The sequence below is a fragment of the Pelophylax lessonae genome (assembly GCF_965119305.1).
Source record: "Pelophylax lessonae genome assembly, chromosome: 2".
Lineage (NCBI taxonomy): Eukaryota > Metazoa > Chordata > Amphibia > Anura > Ranidae > Pelophylax > Pelophylax lessonae.
The window spans coordinates 452,227,760-452,247,899 of record NC_138769.1 but is presented as its reverse complement, the minus strand read 5'-3'; the positions used below and the strand labels follow the sequence as shown (position 1 = coordinate 452,247,899).

Sequence of the window (20,140 nt, the reverse complement as noted above, 5' to 3'; positions counted from 1 at the left end):
AGCTCAACTCAATCACATGTAATGGGGAAACATAAAGGGCAGACCCATAGTGTAATACTGTTAACTTCTTTATTGAAATAGCATAAAAGACAGCCTCTTACTTTTATGTGGATAAAAGCCAGCGATAAAATGACAGATGATCTTGTCTTGGAGAGTCCTGCTCGGACCTCACCAGACTCCAGATGGCAGCGGGTGACGTCGGTAGCTCCACCTTCCCCACCTTCCCCCCGGGGGGAAGGTGGAGCTACCGACGTCACCCGCTGCCATCTGGAGTCTGGTGAGGTCCGAGCAGGACTCTCCAAGACAAGATCATCTGTCATTTTATCGCTGGCTTTTATCCACATAAAAGTAAGAGGCTGTCTTTTATGCTATTTCAATAAAGAAGTTAACAGTATTACACTATGGGTCTGCCCTTTATGTTTCCCCATTACATGTGATTGAGTTGAGCTGATCCAGGAAGTGGTCACAGGCTTACAGCGTTCTCTGATTGGGGCTTCCCTGTTATGCTATTTTAAGAGGATGTATTATCGAGGAGTCATTCTGAGAGAGGAATTACATGCTTAATCCAAGTGTTATTAAGGTGAGAGGCCAACTTAGAAGGTGGTGGATATCAGTGCACTAAGAGCACCAACTGTTATATTCAGGACCCCTTTCCTCACCCTTACTTCACGGGCATTGCATGGACTCATCTTTTTCTCAATTTTTTCTCAATTTTATCTCATTTTGTTTGTGTTATTTGTTCATGTTTGAATATTAGCGCTGCACTATTTTTTCTATTCAATTCTGCATACGGGTGTTCTAGTTTGACCTGAGTGTCCAGCAGCTACAAATTTCTGATCTGTGTTACCGTGCGCTGATATTTCTTTTATTTACAAAATCTCCCAAATGTTCTCAAAAGGAGGTTTTTGAAGAACAGATAATACCAAATTCAGATCCCATGGAGGTAGTCTCGGTGGAGCCATATGACGCACTCCCTAAAACGAAAGTGTGAATCAAGGCATGTGTAGCTAATGGGCTTTGGAAATATATAGCAGACACTTGGCCTTTGATGGTGCCCAAAGCCAACCGCTGTTTAACCCCTTTTTGCAGAAAGGCCAAAACCCTAGCTACTGAAAACAAGCAAGGGTGCACCTTCAATGATTGATACCATGAAATGTAGGATTTCCACGTACGATTATAGATCTGCCTGGAAGTCGACTTCCTGGCCTTCAATAGTGTAGGGATCACTGAATCAGAAAGACCTCTATCTCTCAACACCTGGCTTTCAACAGCCATGCCGTTAAAACCAGCGACTGTAAAGCAGGATGGAAGATTGGCCCTTGAGACAACAGATCCTCCCTGAGAGGAAGTCTTCAAGGAGCATCGGTGACCAACCTTACCAGGTCTGCGTACCAAGACTGGAGAGGCCAGTCTGGGGGGCCACCAGAACGACCAGAATCCCTTCCACCTCTATCTGCGTAGAAGACTCGGCAGGAGTTTCAGCAGAAGAATGGCATAAATCAGCTGATACCAACCCCAAGGAGCCACCAGTGCATCTGTGGCATCGGCCAAAGGATCCCGAGACCTGGCTACGAACCTCTGAATCTTCCAGTTGAGAAGCAAACAGATCAACCTCGGGAGTCCCCCACCGGACACACAGGAGATGAAACACCTCCGGGTGTAGGGACCATTCCCCTTGATCCAACACCTGACGACTGAGCTATTCCGCTTGCCAGTTCTCCATGCCTTGGATGTATACAGCAGAGAGGTCTGGAATAAACTTTTCCGCCCAAGCCAGAATCTCGGCTACCTACCTGGCCGCCAAGACAGTCTTGGTGCCCCCCTGATGATTCATGTAAGCCACAGCCGTGGCATTGTCCGATTGAATCTGAACCGGACAATCTCGCAGATGAGTCGTCCATTGCCTCAGACAAAGCTTTATTGCTCTCAGCTACAAAACATTGATCAGTAGTTTTGACTCTTCCACTGTCCAGGTTTGCTAGGCACAGAGCTTTTCTAGCACCCCACCTCAGCCTGACAGGCTGGCGTCCGTTGTCACCACCATCCAAAACGGCAGGAAAGACTTGCCCTGGCATAGTGCTGGCGACTAAAGCCACCACAACAGAGCAGACTTTGTGTTGTGGATCAACCGAATCAAATTGTCCTAGGACTTCGGAGCCTTGTTCCATTTGACAAGAATCTCCCTTTGTAAAGGTCTTGTGTGGAACTGAGCAAATGGAACCGGCTCGAAGGTTAATACCATCAGACCCAAGGCCCGCATGCAAATCCGTAGAGAGGACAGATTGTTTGCCAACAGCAACTGAATCGCCCTCTGCAACTTCTGCAGCTTGTCTGGGGGAAGAAAGACCCTCGCCAAAGCGAAATCCAGAGTCAGGCCCAGACAATCCAGTCTCAATGAAGGGGTCAGGGCGGATTTCTTGAAATTGATATTCCACCCGTACTCTTGCAGGGTTCTGACAGTGATCGTCAGATCGCCCAACAGTCCGCTCTCAAGAGAAGATCATCCAGATACCCCAGTACCACAATCCCCTGTTGGCGCAACAATGCCAACACTGGGGCCAGTACCTTGGTAAAAACCCTGGAGGCGGAAGCGAGACCAAAGGGTAATGCCACAATGCTCCTCTGCTACGGCAAAGCGAAGAAACCGCTGATGCCCAGCGTAAATAGGGATGTGTAGATATGCGTCGTTGATATCTATGGAGGCCAAGAAGTCTCCCTGGTGTAGGGACGCCACTACTGTGCGGATGGATTCCATCAGAAACTTCTGTACCCACACGAAGCAGTTCATAGCGTTGAGATCCAGGATTGGACGCACCTTGCCCTCTTTCCTGGGCACAGTAACCAGGTTTGAATAAAACCCTTGAAAGCATTTCTGAGAGGGAACCAGCACAATCACCCTTTGTGCAAGCAGATCTTGTACTCTGCCTCTTGTGGATCCCTTAACCAGTCTGGAGTTAGATAAAGATTGGACGGGAAAAACCTGTCCGAACGGTCGAGACCGGAATTCGATCTTGTACCCTGATCTGATCAGTTTGTGAACCCATTTGTCCTGAATGAAGGAAGTCCATGGTTCCGGAAAGAAGCAAAGGATGTCCCCCCCCCCCCACCCCAGAAGAGGGTGAGGGCGCCCCTTCATGCAGATGAGGATTTGTCTGCAGAACCGGCCTGGCAGGTCTATGATTTACCTGACCATGGCTTTTTGGAACCCCCAGAAGACCTGAACGGCTTTCCTTTTTCTTGCGACCCGGAGGTACGAAAAAGCCTCCTATGAGGAGTGAAGGAAGGCCCCCGTCTATGATGAGGCGCCTTATCCTTAGAGGATTGAGGGAGAAGAGTACTCTTCCCACCCGTAAGATCTTTGATCAGTTCATCCAGAGAGTTCAACAACCTCTCTCCTGTAAAGAGGAGATCAGTCAAGGCCTTCTTGGAAGCCTGGTTCGCTGACCAGCTTTTTAACCACACCATGCGTCTAATGACAATCCCCACCTGCAGACACCCTGGCTACTAGGGGGGCTGCATCCAAGGACTGATTACGCCTATGGAGTAGTCCCAGGGGAAATACTCCCCCTCCCTGCTATAGGCACTCAGTTTTGTTGCAAGCAGTGTCAGAAGAAATATAGCCCAACTCAATAGAGGGGTGGGTGCTGTGTCCGTCAATGAAAATCAGAGAAAAGGATTTAATCTGAGAAAAGGAAAATCCAATTCCAAAAATCCAAAATCCAATTTTCTCTTTCGTTCATTGACAGACACAGCTCCGGAATGTTCTTGACCATTGGGTCCCAAAGCAAAGCAAAGTGTCAAACATGAGGGGTGGGAAAAAAACACAGCAGAAAAAAATTACCAAAGGCTAAACTTAGCCAACCAGGTAACATGGAGTTTAGACCAGGAACTGGAGCTCACCTGAAAAACATACACCCTCAAAGAGGACTAGTCCCCTTTAAACAGCAGCCTGCAAAACCTTGCAGCCAAAAGCAGCATCCGCAGATGCCAGCACATCTACTTTGTAAAATTTTGTGAAAGTGTGCACAGATGACCAAGTGGCCGCCTTGCAAACCTGCATCACTGATGCCTGATGGTGGAAGGCCAAGGAGGCACTAAGCGCCCGCGTAGAATGCGCCTTAACAGGGAGAGGAGGAACCGGACCCTTGACCGAATACTTAGGCCTGCACCACCGTCTGTCTGATCCATCTGGAAATGGTCACGGCAGACGCGGCCAACCCCTTTGCAAGGTCCATCCATAAGGACAAAGAGTGAGTGATTTCCTAAACGACTCGGTTGCCGCCAGGTACACCCTGATTGCCCAAACCACATACAGAGAATGCAAGGCAATCTCCTTAGGATGCCTAGGCTTAGGACACAGGGAAGGCAACACAATGTCTACCCCCGCACGCGACCAACGTACAGTTACGTCGAGTCGCGCAGTTGAGCGGCGGGTGGTCGGCAACTGTTTAATTCCTCACTGTCTGAGCCATTTTCATGGGTTTTTTTTGCACGTTAAAAAAATTATTTTAGGCCTGAAGATTAGTTAAAACACACAAACATTACATATTTCCTGAAAGCAGACACTCCGTGAGAATAAAATTATGGTAGTAAAATTTTTTAGGTCACATATTTGTGCAATGGTTTATCATGCGCAAATTTTCAGCAAAAAAAATACACTAAAGTTAATTTTAGGAAGCCAAAGGAGCACAGATCAAGCTCCATTAGCTTCTTCCACGCATCAGAAACCAGAAGTTCTTTAACACTAGGAGAGATCAGCCTTTTACTTTATTACACACATGAACTGCATTTGTTAGTCATTATCATGCAGTAAATGAAGTCTGGCTTTACCTTGCTTCATAACTACAGGATGCAATTTCTGCCAATGACAGCTGTGAGGTATCCAAGTTCATATCATTTTTCTGTGTGGAGATTGGATTGTCCCGTGCACAACTACCCCGGTCCACTCCATTTATTTGGGCAGCGTCTACATTGCTCTGAGCAGATTGCTCTATTGTACTGGGGTTTTCTGAAAGGGCATAGAAATGGTAAGATTACAGAAATAAGATTCAGACTCATGTCTTCTAAACCAAAATATTCAATTATACAGGATGCTGCTTTAATAAAACATTTTAGGACACTTACTTCATCTGAGCACCACTACACAGGTCCACCACAAAAGCCTTCAGCTGCCAGAACACCACCAAGATCCTCAACAAATGACAAGTCAGCAGATTTTTCATTAAGAGAAATCTATACTAAGATAATAGGTGGTTGCCCTATCCAACCTAGTTGTTAGGTTGTCACGCTGATGAAATGGCTTTAAATACTTTCTGGGCACAGGTTTGGAACAAGTATACAGATCAGGAGGTCTCATATCAGTCAGTAACGCCAAAAATACTAAAACCAAAAGACAATAAAGAAACTAGCATGTTTAGAAGATCATCATTAGCCCTGCACCTATCCATCATACAGGGACAGAAAGTGTATGAACTGCCAATTCTGCCCACAACAGGTCGAACAGACTGTCACAAAGTAAGGTATGGCAGGATAAAAGCGCCATAACCTAGAGTAGAGAACACCAACAAAACCAGGTACAATGGAGCTCAACAGGGGCAGTGTGGGTAGATTTGAGGAGAACATAGAATTCCTGTACAAAGATGGAGAAGAAGCTGGGTTAAAAAAACCTTGCTAGCAGAGACTACAAGATATATTGCTATCTGGGATCTACACCATTAAAGTCATTGTAAAGTCTCGTTTAAAAAAAAAAAAAAAAAATGTTTTTCTTACCCCCCTCTGTGCAGTTGTTTTTGCACAGGGCAGCATGGATCCTCCTCTTCTCTGGTATCTCGTTGCTGCTCCTAGCCCTTCCCTCCTGTCGAGAGCCCCCACAGCAAGCAGCTTTGGGGGCACCCAAGCCAACCTGCAGCTCTGTGTATCTATTCAGACACAGAGCTGCTGTTCGGCCCCGCCCCTTCTTTCTTCCGACTGGCTAACTGACATTGATTGACAACCGTGGTAGCCAATGGCACCTCGGATGTGTCTCAGCCAATCAGGAGGGAGAGTCCTGGACGGCCGAGGGACTTGTGGAAATCGCTGGACAGAGATTGGGCTCGGTAAGTATTAGGGGGTGCTGGGGAGGCTGCTACACACAGGTGCATTAAGATAAAAAACCTTCTGACTTTACAATTCCTTTAGGCTGGCCATGGATGGGTCAGATTTTTTCATTCAAAAAAATTGACACTATTTCCCCATCCACACATTCGAGGTGGATAGGGAAATCACTCCCACTGAGCTAATGTGTTCTGACAGCGGGAAGACTTCCCCGCTGTCAGAATACACTGATCAGCTAAAGCCGGCAGCGCCGATTGGCTGGCTGGCATCGTACCAGCTGGTACAAAGTCATCCTTTTAAATCATGTACAAAATGTTTTAAACTTTACAGTGGGTAACAATACTTCAAAAACATAGAATAAATAACACAACGGTGTTTGAAAAAAAAAAAAAAACTGGATTTGTGACTTACCGTAAAATCCTTTTCTTTGAAGGTCATTGACAGACGCAGCTCCATATTCTTTACCATTGGGTTATGCAGCCCCCTACAGGAGTTGGACACTAGGCAGCAAAAATTTTTACCACGCCTATGGGGCAATCCCTGGAGGTATACACCCACTCACCCTGCTATAGGCATTCAGTTTTTTTGCAGTGTCAGAAGAAAATAACCCCAACCCAACTCGTATATAGGAGGGACGGGTGCTGCATCTGTCAATGAACTTCAGGAAAAGGGATTTTACGGTAAGTCAAAAATCCAGTTCTCTATTGTTCATTGACAGACGCAGCTCCAAATTCTTCTTACCATTGGGACGTCCCAAAGCAGTGTTAACATGAGGCGTGGTAAAATAACGCAGAAAAGAACGTAATTCCCAAGGGCTGAAACTTAGCCAACCAGGTAACATGGAGCTCAACCAGGAACTGGAGCTCACCTAGAAAAAACCTACACCCTCAAAGAGAAAAGGTTCTCTTTTAAACGGCCAAAGGAAGCATCCAACACATCTACTTTGTAGAATTTTGTGAATGTTTGCACAGACGACCAAGTTGCCACCTTGCAAACTTGTATTACTGACACCTGATGGCGAAAAGCACAAGAAGCACTCAGGGTCCTAGTAGAATGCATCTTCACAGGGAAAGGTGGAACCTGACCCTTAACGTGAATAAGCCTGTACCACCGTCTGCCTGATCCATCTGGATATGGTCGCAGCAGATGCAGCTAATCCCTTTCAGAGGTCCTTCTGTGAGGACAAAAAGAGAGTCTGATTTCCTGAAAGACTCAGTAGCCATCAGGTAAACCCTAATTTCCCAAACCACATCCAAGGAATTCAAAGCAATTTCTTTAGGATGCTTGGGCTTAGGACAAAGTGAAGGCAGCACAATGTCTTCATTCAAATGGAATGACCAGAAACCACCTTAGGAAGAAACGACTGATTAGGTTGAAGTACCACTTTATCTCTGTGGACCATCAGATAAGGTGAATGGCAGGACAGCGTGGCCATTCAAAAAAGGCTACCTTCTGTGACAGTGTAAGCAGAGGAATCTCCCAAATGTTTTCAAAGGGAGGTTACTAAAGTACGTTGAAAAAACACTGCCAAGGCCGGGACCTAGCCTTTAATAGTACCCAAGGCCAACTGCTGCTCAACCCCTCTTTGGAGGAAAACCAATATCCTAGCCACTGAAAATGAGCGTGGATGCACCTTAATCGGTTCACACCATGCTATGTACATTTTCCATGTACAATGTTAAATCTTCCTAGAGGTAGATTTTCTAGCCTTCAACAGTGTAGGAATCACTGAGTCAGAAAGACCCCTTCAGTGGAGCCATGCCGTGGCAAGGCCAAGCGAGGGAGCTGCGACCTGCACATGCTCGCTGGCCAGACTGGGAGACCATAAGGATCTAGAAATATCCAGTCTGACGCCCAGTCCGGCTGTTGATTGTAGTTCTCGCAGGAACATAACTAGCTAAAAAAAATGTAGACAAAAGGTTCCCTTTTTACATAAAAAAACATGCTAGGACTGAAATCCCAGCAGGGAACTAGGTCCTTATTCCTGACTAGGGAGAAAAAAAACTTCATGCCTATAGCAGAGTGAGTGGGTGTATACCTCCAGGCACTGCCCCATAGGCGTGGTAAAGATTTTTCCTGCCTAGTGTCCTACTCCTCTAGGGGGAAGCATAACCCAATGGTAAAGAAGAATATGGAGCTGCGTCTGTCAATGAATGATAGAGAAATCAGGGTTTCTATTTCTAAATAATTTATAGATTATAACATTATACCCTTTTCTGCTTTGCTCTTCAATATCCTATTCTGATAGTATTCCATCTCCAACTGAGGATTAGCACCTTCACGGGAAGAAACTTTTCCACTCCCTCTATTGCTTGTAACAGCAACTGGTCTTCCTGCAGATTGATGGGAAAAAAAATCATATTAACCATTTGTACATACATTTTGAATATACATGGAAGGGTGGGTCTAAATATTTATCAAATACAGGTAAAAGATAATACTGAAGGTTAATTTGTTATAAATTTATTTAAAAATAAATCTAAATTAATGAATTTTGCTCGTGTAGAAGGTGATTCCTTCTCCAATTATACTATGTAATCCTAACCATGATCAGATCAGCAACAATATCAAACAGTACATATGGCGACTACATTTTTTTAAGTATTTGGTCATTGAGCAACTACCTATACTGGTATTGTTTGGATTGAGTTCACCTGCTGATGGCACTGTGTTGCCGTGGGCTGAATACTGCAGTTCCAGTGTCCACCAGTAGGTGTCTCCCAGAAGCCAGCAGGCTTCTATGATTACTTACACCTGTGTTTAGCTGCCAGGTGGCTATTTAAGGCTGCTCCTCCCTTTCCCAAGTGCGTCACTATTTTGATTGCCCTCTCTTGTTGCCAGAGCCTTGTTCCTCAGCTATATCTATCCTGTACCCCTGCTCCTGTTCTCTGCTCTTGTACCCCCTCTTCCTTGCATCCCTGTATTCCCCCGTTAACCCACCCCTTATATGGTAGACATTTGTAGTAGGGATTGACCGATTATCGGCAAAGCCGATATATCGAGGGCCGATCTGCACTTTCCCCGATATATCAGAATCGGCCCCTGAGGTTACCGATATTGCCGATATTTTGGGAAAGTGCTGTACTGGAGTAATGCCTGCAGCTAGAGGCATCACCCCGGTACCGGCGTCCATAGCCGATGGTCGGCAGTCTTATAATGACAACCGATGCGGCTGAGAAGCCACTCAGCTGTCATTACAAGGAGCGGGAGGGGATGTCCCCCCCATCCCTCCCGCCGCCTTCTGAGGCTCATCTGGCATCCTACCCGCACGGCTGCCGAAGAGAAGACCCGATCAAAGCAGCATTCGGCTCTGATCGGGTCTACATGTAAAAACCCGGAAGTGATATCATGACATCATTTCCGGGTATTCGGCGCCAGATTCCAAAAAATGTGAGCATTCAAAGCAGCCAAACTTGGCTGTTTTGAATGCTTTTAAGTGCAGAGGAAGGGTTTGGGGTCTTTTAGACCCCCAGATCCCTCTACAACAGTACCTGTCAAGTGTAAAAGTAAAAAATACATTTTTAAATGTACAAAAATATCGGCCGATACCAATATTCAATGGCCAAAATATCGGTATCGACAACGAAAATCCGATATTGGTCAATCACTAATTTGTAGATTGCCAGTTGTTGGTTCATTAGTTATTTTTGACTTTGGGGTTGGGTTTTGGTTTGCTGGTATTACCTATGTTTACTGTTTGCTGTGTATGCTTGTTTGTATGTTTTCACTGTTAATAAACTTTCACTTTATTCACTTTAAGGCTATCTACGTTGTTTGGTCTCAGTTTTCATGTGTAGCCAAGTGTCTGGCCTCCCTAGCTGCTGCTGAATCCTGACAGGTATTTTCTTTCAATTAAAAATATTTGAACTAAAAAGCCTTGTAAACATAATATCAAATAATTATTTCAGAAAAAGCAAAAAGAAGATATTATGCAGGTGCTGGATCACATTTAAATCAAACGTGTTTCCACAAGCAAAACGTGCTACTTTTTAGCAGAAGCGTGGGGATGCCATTAATTCCTAATGGTATCCCCACATATGGGAAAACACTGTGTTTTTGGATGCGTCAAAGCACCATGCCATGCCATGCTTCCATGTTTTAAAAAAAAGAAGAAGGTGAGGTAAACTTTTGCCCTGCAGGAAACACAAGCACAGAAGCCCCTTCAAATGAATGGGCTGCTCTTCCCCCACAAATGCGAGACGCACCACCCGCAAAGATGTTAACCTAGAACAACAAGGGTTTAACATATTCACCCTGTAGCTTTGATAGATAAAAAGGACACCAAACATTGCTACCAGAGGAAGAGAGTTTTACCTCCCAGAAAAGTCTTTCATGGGATCTGGTTCTAGCTAACTCAGAAGATTGTTTTAGAAAAAGGGCTAAAAGCAGAAAATATAAAAGGGAAACAGACATTAATATGAAATATCATGTAGAATGTGGATCTCGGAAGTTGTCTGATTGCAACTGGAGAGCAAAAAGGATTTATTTTTCCCTGTTTCATCAAACTGGACCATACCATACCACAAAGATTTTTAGCTTTCTCATATATCATCTGCCAGCTTACATTTCTTAGGATGCAAAGTGTGTGTTTTTTTTAACTCGATTAGTATACTGTAGGTATGCAACTGTAGAAAATGAACATAGTAGCTCACATCTCTATGCAAATTATGGTAAGCAAGTGTTACAAGCTAAAATTGAGGACAATCTATCAACCTGTGTGTGCACCAGGTAGCTGTCCTAAAAAAGATTCAAGATTTCAGGATAAAATGTAGCAATGTGCCAAGTTGTATGTAAACTACCATATCGTTTATATTTCAGCAGATGAGCAGCAGGCTTCCTCCGGCTCTCCAGTTTCATAGTTAGTGAGGTTGAAAAAAAAAAAAAACACCAATCCATCCAGTTCAACCTATGATGAGTGTGTGTGTATAAGTGTTTATGTCAAAAGTACATTGTATACCCCTGTATGTTGTGGTCGTTAAGGTGCCCATCTAATAGTTTTTGCAACAAATCGATACTCCCCGCTGACGCTACTGCTTGTGGAAGAGAATTCTACATCCTTACCGCTCTGACGGTATAGAAACATTTACGCAATTTGAGGTTAAAACGCTTTTCTTCCAATTTTGGCGAGTGCTTTTATATTCCCTTTCGCTGAATAGTTTGTTCCCTATGCTAGGGTCTCCAGTACAGTATTTCTACATTGATATTATATCCCCTCTCAAGCGCCTCTTCTCCAGAGAGAATAAGTTCAATGCTTGTAGTCTTTCCTCATAGCTAAAAATCATCTAGTCCATTTATTAGCTTTGTTGCCCTTCTCTGGACTCTCTCCAGCTCCAGCCCATCCTTCCTGAGGACCGGTGCCCAGAACTGGACAGCATACTTGAGTTGAGGCCAGACCAGAGTCTTGTAGAGTGGGAGAATTATCGTTTTATCTATGGAGTGAATCCCTTTTCAATACATGCCAGTATTCTGTTGGCTTTGCTTGTAGCAGCTTAACATTGCATGCCATTGCTGAGCTTGTCGTCTACTAGGACCCTTAGGTCCTTTTCCATCTTAGATCCCCCCCCAAAGGCTCTCCCCCTAGTGAGTAATTTGAGTTTGTATTTCTGGCACCCAAATGCATTATCTTACATTTTTCAACATTAAACCTTATTTGCCATGTAGATGCCCACCTCATTATTATTATACATGATTTATATAGCGCCAACAGTTTGCGCAGCGCTTTACAGTGTGGGGAAGACAATACAGTTACAATACAATTCAATACAGGAGGAATCAGAGGGCCCTGCTCGTTAGAGCTTACAATCTAGAAGATTTTTGTTCAGGTCTTCTTGTAAAGTTTCCACATTCTGCATAGAAGTTATTGCCCTGCTTAATTTAGTATCGTCCGCAAATACGGAGATTTGAGCTGTTTATTCCATCCTCTAGGTCCTTTATGAATAAATTAAATAGGATTGGTCCCAGGACAGATCCTTGGGGGACTCCACTTTCCACACCAGGCCATTCTGAGTACTCCCCATTTATCACCACCCTTTGGACTCGCTCCTGAAGCCAGCTTTTAATCCAGGTACATATTCTATGGTCCATACCTACGTACCTTAGTTTATACAGAAAACGTTTGTGGTGAACTGTATCAAATGCCTTTGCAAGATCCAGATACACCATATCCACAGGCCTTCCTTTATCTAGATGGCAGCTCACTTCTTCTTAGAAGGTAATAGATTGGTCCGGCAAGAGCGATTTTTCATTAATCCATGCTGATTACTACTATACCGTTTTCATTACTAAACTCTTGTATATAGTCCCTTACTATCCCCTCCAATGTCCTACAGACTATTGAGATTAGGCTAACTAATTCCCTAGTTCCCAGGGATATATTTCAGCCCTTTTTTGAATACTGGGATCACGTTGTTTTTTTTCCAATCAGCTGGTACCATTCCCATCAGTAGACTATAGATAAAAATTAGGAACAATGGTCTGGCTATCACCTGGCTGAGTTCTTTAAGGACCCCCCGGTGTACGCCACCTGGTCCCGGTGACTTATTTATGTTTTTCAAGTCTAGTTCTGAGTCTGTCTTCTGTAAACCATGAGAGTGCTTCCTGTAATATGTTATTAACATTACAGTCTAGGTTACTATATCCCCCCCCCCCAATTCTGTTGTGAAAACAGAGGAGAATAATTTATTTAGCAACTTCGCCTTCCCTCTGTCCTTTGTAGCCAGATTCCCTTTGTCATCCTCTATAGGGCCAATGTGTTCTGGCCTCACTTTCCTACTATTTATATACTTAAAGAAAGTCTTTTTTTTTTTTTTTTACTCTCTTCCGCCATGTGCGATGGTAGGACCAGAGCAGGGGAACCACTAGTAATATGAGAGAAACTTGAAGTTGCCTCTAAACTAACCTTGTGTAGGAGATTGGACCAGCTTTCTCAGTGCTCTGTATCATGGGTAACTTCTGGTAAAGGGTAAGAGCTGCACAGGATAAATCAAAGCCACACTGTTGGTTTCAGCTATATTTTTGGAGCCAGCTCCTAAAGTTTGGTAAGATTTTTACACTAGGGCTAAGACCCTATAGGGTTGGCGATCATACCTGCTGTATTGGTAATGTTGGTCAATTAGGGCCAGCCTCCCTGCTGCAGCTAATTGGAGCATGTTTTCCCTGTAGACCTGGTCTGTGAGTTCCATTGTGACTCAAACACTAGCCAGCTGTACAGCAGGACCATGGTGTGCAGTGGCAGGGAAGTAAGGAAGTTAACTGGTGGCAAATTTGATTTGCCAGGAGGTGAGTTATGAGTAGGGGTGGTTAACTGGGATATGGTAGGTTAACTGGTAAGAGGTGAATTGAAAGGAGGGGAATATTTGCAAGGTAAGCTGCAGGGAGGGGTAATAAAATGCCCTTAGGTGAGCTAAAGGTAGGGAGGCAAGTACAATGACTGGGATGGGTGACATGAAACAGGAAACACAGCATATCTTCCAGTTTCTGGTTGATGTCCCTACTTTCCACCACATTCTTCTAGATTATTTATTATACTATAGGCTAATGATTACCTTTCAAATCTGGTCGATGACGTATGCCAACCGATACAAAAAAGCAATCCATATCCACATGAATAATGCAGTTCTGGCACTTTGGCGGGATAGAAGCACACGCACCTAATAACAAAAGCAGAAGACTATTTTTAATAGGTACATTTTATTTCACAGTGCTTGAACCATAGAAATTGGCCGCCTGTTTAATTTACAACTTCCATAAAGAGGTCCCAGAGTTAGCAAAAAAAAAAAGCTGAAGACATGAAGATTTTCCACTAATTCACAGTATTACCGGTTTCTGCCCAGCCCTATGAACGAATGACGCCGGGGCCAGCCTCTCTTAAATCCTGATGGATGTCATACGTTGTCCTCACAGCTCACTCCACCCATCAGCAAGATCGGTCACCAGCTGCATCCACCACACACAGCGGATGACTGATCACTGTACCGGCTCGCAAAACAAATCACAGCAGGTCACATGACAGTTGTAAACAATGGATGGCTTCCTTTTAGGCCATTCATTGTGTTGGTAGCTGTGATTGGTCATGGTAATCACATGGTACAATGGTAATCACATTGGTCATGGCCAATCACAGCCCATCTGTGCCATGTGATCAGCTGTGGGAAATCACAGCTAATCACAACAAAAAAAACTGAATGAATCAAGTTCATTCAGTAAAATGCTTGCATATAGCAATGAAATTCAACATATTGTGTTAAAAAAAAAAAAAAATCACTTTCCCAGGGTAGTACAATGTTACTATGGTCACATTATATTGCTCTGGGTACAGTGTGTTAAAAAAAAAAAAAAAAAAAAAAGGAAAAAAACTGGAAAAAAAGAGTTCCTTTATCTTCCACAAAATTATGACAAAAAAAATGGCAACTTCACAAAACTCACCTTGCCTCTTACTAAATACATTGGACTGTCTACTTTCCAAAAAGGGGTCATTTGGGGGATATCTGTACTTCCCTGACATTTTTGGGCCTCAAGAAATAAGATAGGCTGTCAGAACATCAATTTTCACATATATACCATAGTTTGTTTTCTACAGACTAAATATTATACACTGATTTGGGTTATGCGTGCACCGCGACTTCGGTGCGACTTGCAGGGGACTTCACATAATGGAAGTCTATGCAAGTCGCTCCGAGGTCGCCCCAAAGTAGTACAGGACCCTTTTTCTAAGTCGGAGCGACTTGTGTCGCTCCTATTAGAACGGGTCCTGTACTACTCAATGGACCGTGACCGACCGCGACTTGTCAGGCTGACAAGTCGCGCTAGTCTGAATGGGCTCTTATTGTGTGAACAAAATGATAAAAATTTAGTTTGGGTACAGTGTTGAATGACCACATAATTGTCATTCAAAGTGCAACAGCGCTGAAAATTGGCCTTTGCAGGAAGGGGGAAAAAGTGCCCGGTATTGAAATGGTTAAAGTGGTTGTACACCTCAGACATGAAATCTGAACAAAGCACATCCTTCTGTGTACTGGTCTCTATTCAAAGCCGAGTGTAATTTCCCTCTGCTGCCTGGTACTTCTGTTATCTGTATGAATCACTTCTGACAGCTTTTCATGACACCAAAAGAAAAATGGTTGTGAGGGAGGAGACCTGCACACAGCTTGTGATTGACAGCCACAGCCATGCATGTTCTTCATAGTGTAAGGAGGATGATGTGTCCCTTCCCCTTAATCAGGTCTCAGATCAGGATCGAGCCCGCAAATCTGCCAACAAACCAAGCAGCTTTCTATGGGGGCAGACCCAGAAGCGGAGAAGCACAAGACTTTACAATCACTTCAAGGAAATTTGCAAATGCATTTTTCAGCAGCAAAATATTAATATTACTACAATCCCAATCCAGTACCAAAATCACAATATGGATATAGCACACACACAATCCCACTAGTTCTCTAGTTCTTTTTTATGGGGGGGGGGGGCTTTGTAACCATAATTAAGCCCTTTTGTACTGTTTTGGCAGATATCATCTCATCTCAGTTATAAACTAGATTTTTAACACTACATGTCCTAAACAAAGGGTTAAACATTTTGACACATTGTAGGTTGATTATTTAGTTAATTTAGTCAGTTTTCTATTAGACCAGATCACAGGGATTTTTTAAGAAATGCTTGCAGTTAGTTATGATACCTTCCCCTAAGAGACATCTAAATGTTTCCGGTTTGGTATGCTGTGTGAATGGGACGCATAACACGGCTTGACAAATTTGTTTGGAATCTAGGAGCCAGCTAAAAAAGCTAGGAGCCAGTTTTTTTTTTTTTTTTTAACAACAAAGCTTTATTTTCAATGACGAAAATAACCGATCTTAAATTTAAACAGTGCAGCAAGGTTGGGGCAATAGAAGATCCAGTGACCAAGAGTAACATATGCCACCTTAGGCCCCTTTCACACGGGCGCCTACGCTAAGCAGAATCCGCATGCTCAGTGGGGAGCTCTCTGCTGATCCCCACTGAGCAGGCGGATGACAGGTCCTGTCCGCTCTGCTATGCAGACACAGCCCATTCTCCTCTTTGGGGCAATCAGATGGAAATGGACCGTCTGTTTCCATCCGATGCCATCCAATCCGATTCACTGGACGGATGGTAAATAGAACCACCATCCGTCTGTTTTTGGCGGACAGGAACGGATGGCGGCGGCTTACCACTCCATAGAGACTGAAGGGTCCGATCAGGTCCGCCTGAAAAACTGACAGGCGGACCTGATCAGAAAGCCCGTGTGAAAGGGGCCATCGGCTGTGTGGCATGGCAGGGCAGGGAGATGATGAAAAATAATATTATTTTTTTTTTTTTCCATAAAAGATTCTTATTGTGAATAAGGGATTATAATGCAAAACAAAAGATCGACACATTGCAAGGAGATTACAAAATGCAATTTTTTAAAGTAAGGCCCCTTTCACACGGTCCGCATTCCGCTGCGGACCGTGCTCTGCTCAGCGGGGATCGATCCGCCGATCCCCGCTGAGCCGGCGGATGACAGCTACGTCTCCGCACTGTGTGCGGAGAGGGAGGTGTCAGAGCCCCGCTGCTCTCTATGGGGAATCGGATGAGAGCGGACCGCCTGTCTGCTCTCATCCGATCCCCAGGACGGATGGAAAATAGGGTTTCCATCCGTCCGGATTTCACGGACAGGATCGGATGCGGATGGCAGCGGGTGTCAGCGGAACGCCCGTGTGAAAGAGCCCTAACACTCTTTTGCAGAATTGCATAAATATGTAGAACACATTATCCTTGAACTTCCAGGAGAGAGCGGTGTAAAATGGGATTTAAAAATAAAAATAAAATCAAATAATAACCACACTCCCTGCACACTTACCTTTAAGCAAGGGGCGCCAGATGAAGACTGCAAAAACTTCAGTCTCTCCACCTCTTGGGAAGAAGGGCGGGCATTGAGATTTGAGAACAAGCAGTGGAAATTCCTTGCACTCCTAGTTACTGCTTGTTGTCATACTCCCGGCCACCACAAGAGGCCACCAGTTCCCCATTGGCAGCATCTCAGTGAAGAAGGCCCAAAAGCCGGGGCCTCAATTTTCGGATGATGCAGTAGTTTGAGCGCTTGGGGGGGGGGGGGGGGATGGGGGCGCAAAGCGACAGGACATCTCCTACAGTGCACCCCAGGCGCCAGGTCACTAATTCTAGTCGCAAATGCGACCTGGTGCCCGGGGATTGTCGAACCCTGGCATAACATATCATATATGGTAGAGTTTTCTCAACTCTAACAGCAAAAGTGACAATAAAGTGCATCTCTGCAACAGTGTCTGCATTTTTTTAACTTAGCCATTTGTGGTTAAAACACCATATGATAACTTCTACACACTACAAATATATTTTCAGACATGTTCAGAAAAATAGAATAAATTGGTCATAATAATATATATATATATATATATATATATATATATATATATCCCTTTAGCTCTTGCATGCAATTAGCTTAACTAAAGCCTGCCAAAGAGGGTTCAAATCTCAGCAGGTTCAGCAGGGACCGCCCGAGATTTGAACCATGTATGGGCAGGCTGAGCGTACCAAAGTTGGTACATCCATCGACTGCCAGTCAGATTTTACATGTAATTATTGCTAGTGGCTGGTATAGCCACTAGCAGTAATCACTGTGTTCTCCCAGTGGAGACAGCTTCCCCGCCTCCCTGCAATGAGAATACACAGGCTCCATGGAAGGGATTTCCCCATCTACACTGACTGCATTGATGGGGGAATCAAATGATTTCCTTTCCTGCAACGAAAGGAAACGTTGGCCGGCTTTACAAGACCAGCTAACACCTTTTGCATATTCTTGTGAGTACAAATGATAGAAGCAACAAAGAAGCTTTATAGCTGCAGGACGATTGAAATATAATTTTCAAAATGCAAATTAGCATACCAGACCTTTTTACAATGCATACATACCTGTTTTCATCTTTTTTAATCTCTCCCGACCAGGGAAAATACCATTACTCTGAGTCTGTAGATCCCGGACAAATTCTGTGAACTCACACTTCCATGTTGCTATATGATGAAGCCGAGAATGAGAATAAAAGTCTGAAATAAAATTAGAGTCAGCCGTTTTAGGCAGCTGCGGAGAGGCCGCCTTGGTAGGCAAATGGATGGTAGTGCTTTTTGTGCTTGAAGGCCCCTGGAGAGAGTGGTGAGCACCATTGAGTTTATTATTATTGTGCAAATATGAGAATGAGGTTGAGTTTAATGCAGTTCTGTGAGGGTCACATGGAACATCTGTGTGCCCACTGTTTGGTTGAAACTGCTCTAAAGTGCAGTCTGTAGTGCCTGCGCTAGGCTTTTCCTGCTGCTGCAATGAGTGAAGTCTACTTGTGAATGAGTTACTTGATTGCACTGAGACATCCAGTGACTTTAAGGCACCATTAGAGCTGCAGCTATGTCCATTGAACACTGTCGTGTTGCCTTTGTGGTTCTGTAATCCATTAACCTGGGGATCACACGATTTTTCATCCAGATCCCAAAGATCAAAATCCTCTTTTTCTTGTTCAAAATTTTCTCCATCCTCTTCTTCTTCCAATTCATCCACTCTATTAAGTTGATCAGTTTTGTCTATTGAATGATTTCTAGAGTGGTTCAACCATGGAGAATTTAAAAAATGATAAAATGTACATATCAGAATTGCAAATACATTTTTATTACTCTACAGTTAATAACAACGTGAACATGTTATTATATGTGAAGCTCTTTTAAATATCAACTATGCAGTCAGCTAATACAACATTGTTATATACAGTAGTTGCATAGGATAAAAAATAAATATCCATCAAGTACAATATTAATTTTAAAAAATAGCCAAGACGTGCTATTTAAAAATCAGGTAACAAACAGTTGGTAGTTTTAAATATTCATACTGTTTTACCACATTTAAATACAAAATCCTTTTATTCTCTCCTTTAAACATCAATGCGTCTCTATATTCTCACATTCAGACAAGACGTGAGGTAGGACAAAACAAAAAAAGTGATAAATTCAGGTGGTTCTATCCATTTACCATATTGTATCATAAAAGATTCTCTCTCTCTGTCCCCACTCAGTTACTCTCCCCCCACTCCTTGCTACACCACATTTCCCCTCTCCACGAATACCATATACTCAGCAGCCAAATTTATCTAGATGTCAATTTCCCTTCCCCCTTACAATGACCCAACTACTACAACCTGGACTATGCCCCATTGTCCTACATCCTCTTTTTCATCTTAAAGCGGAGTTCCGGGCAGAGAATCGTTTTTTTTTTGAACATACCCCCGGGACAGTCAGGGCTAGCACATTCCACAATGGCTAGCCTCTGATCTGTCCCGGTTCGCACTTACCTTTTAGAAGAAATACTTACTTAGAAGTTTTCTTCCACAGCGTTTCCATCTCGGTTGTGGGCAGCTGAAGCCGGCGCGGTCCTCTTCTCCGTCTTCTTCCGCGTCTTCGTGTCCCAGAATGCGCTGCACCGGCCCCTCTCGTCACTTCCGGTGCGGCGCCGCATTCCTAAACAGCTTCTGGGCATGCCCAGAAGCTGTTTAGCAGGGGAATGCGGCGTCGCCCGGAAATGACGAGCGGGGCCGGTGCGGCGCATTGATTCCTGGGAGCTATGACGTTTAGCTCCCAGGAATCATCGCGAGGCAGGAAGTGACGGGGTGAGCCGCGGCGCTGGAGGAGGAAGCTGTCATAGGTGAGTATTTACGATCGTCAATAAAAAGGTGAGTAAACAAAAAAAAAAAAAATAACTATCCAATTCCTTTTCAGGTGCGGCATACCTAGCGGAGGGGCACAAAAAAAAAAAATCTTTTTTGTGCCCGGAACTCCGCTTTAACATGTGCCAAGCCAAAACTCATCAAGAGTATACACTGTGCATGTGTATATTCACTGTGAGGGGGAAAAAAAGGGGTTGGGTGTAAAGGAACAGAGAGTGAATGAAAGGAGGGATTAGAGGAAGTGGGACGGAGAAAGGAAAACCTACTCTCTACCTTCCTCCTCCCACTCTCTAAATAGTAAAATTTGTGTTAATTAA

General features: G+C 44.0%; 1 protein-coding gene across 1 annotated transcript in view; it reads right to left on the bottom strand.

Moving 5' to 3' along the window:
* Positions 1-20,140, bottom strand: part of REV1 (REV1 DNA directed polymerase) — a 119,555-nt gene that overhangs the window by 62,058 nt on the left and 37,357 nt on the right. The window contains exons 6-9 of the mRNA XM_082247162.1: positions 18,034-18,704; positions 13,638-13,742; positions 8,304-8,426; positions 4,831-5,008 (exon numbers count right to left, since the gene is read on the bottom strand). Of these exons, the coding sequence (XP_082103288.1) occupies positions 4,831-5,008; positions 8,304-8,426; positions 13,638-13,742; positions 18,034-18,704 (1,077 nt within the window). The remainder of the gene's footprint in view (positions 1-4,830; positions 5,009-8,303; positions 8,427-13,637; positions 13,743-18,033; positions 18,705-20,140) is intronic.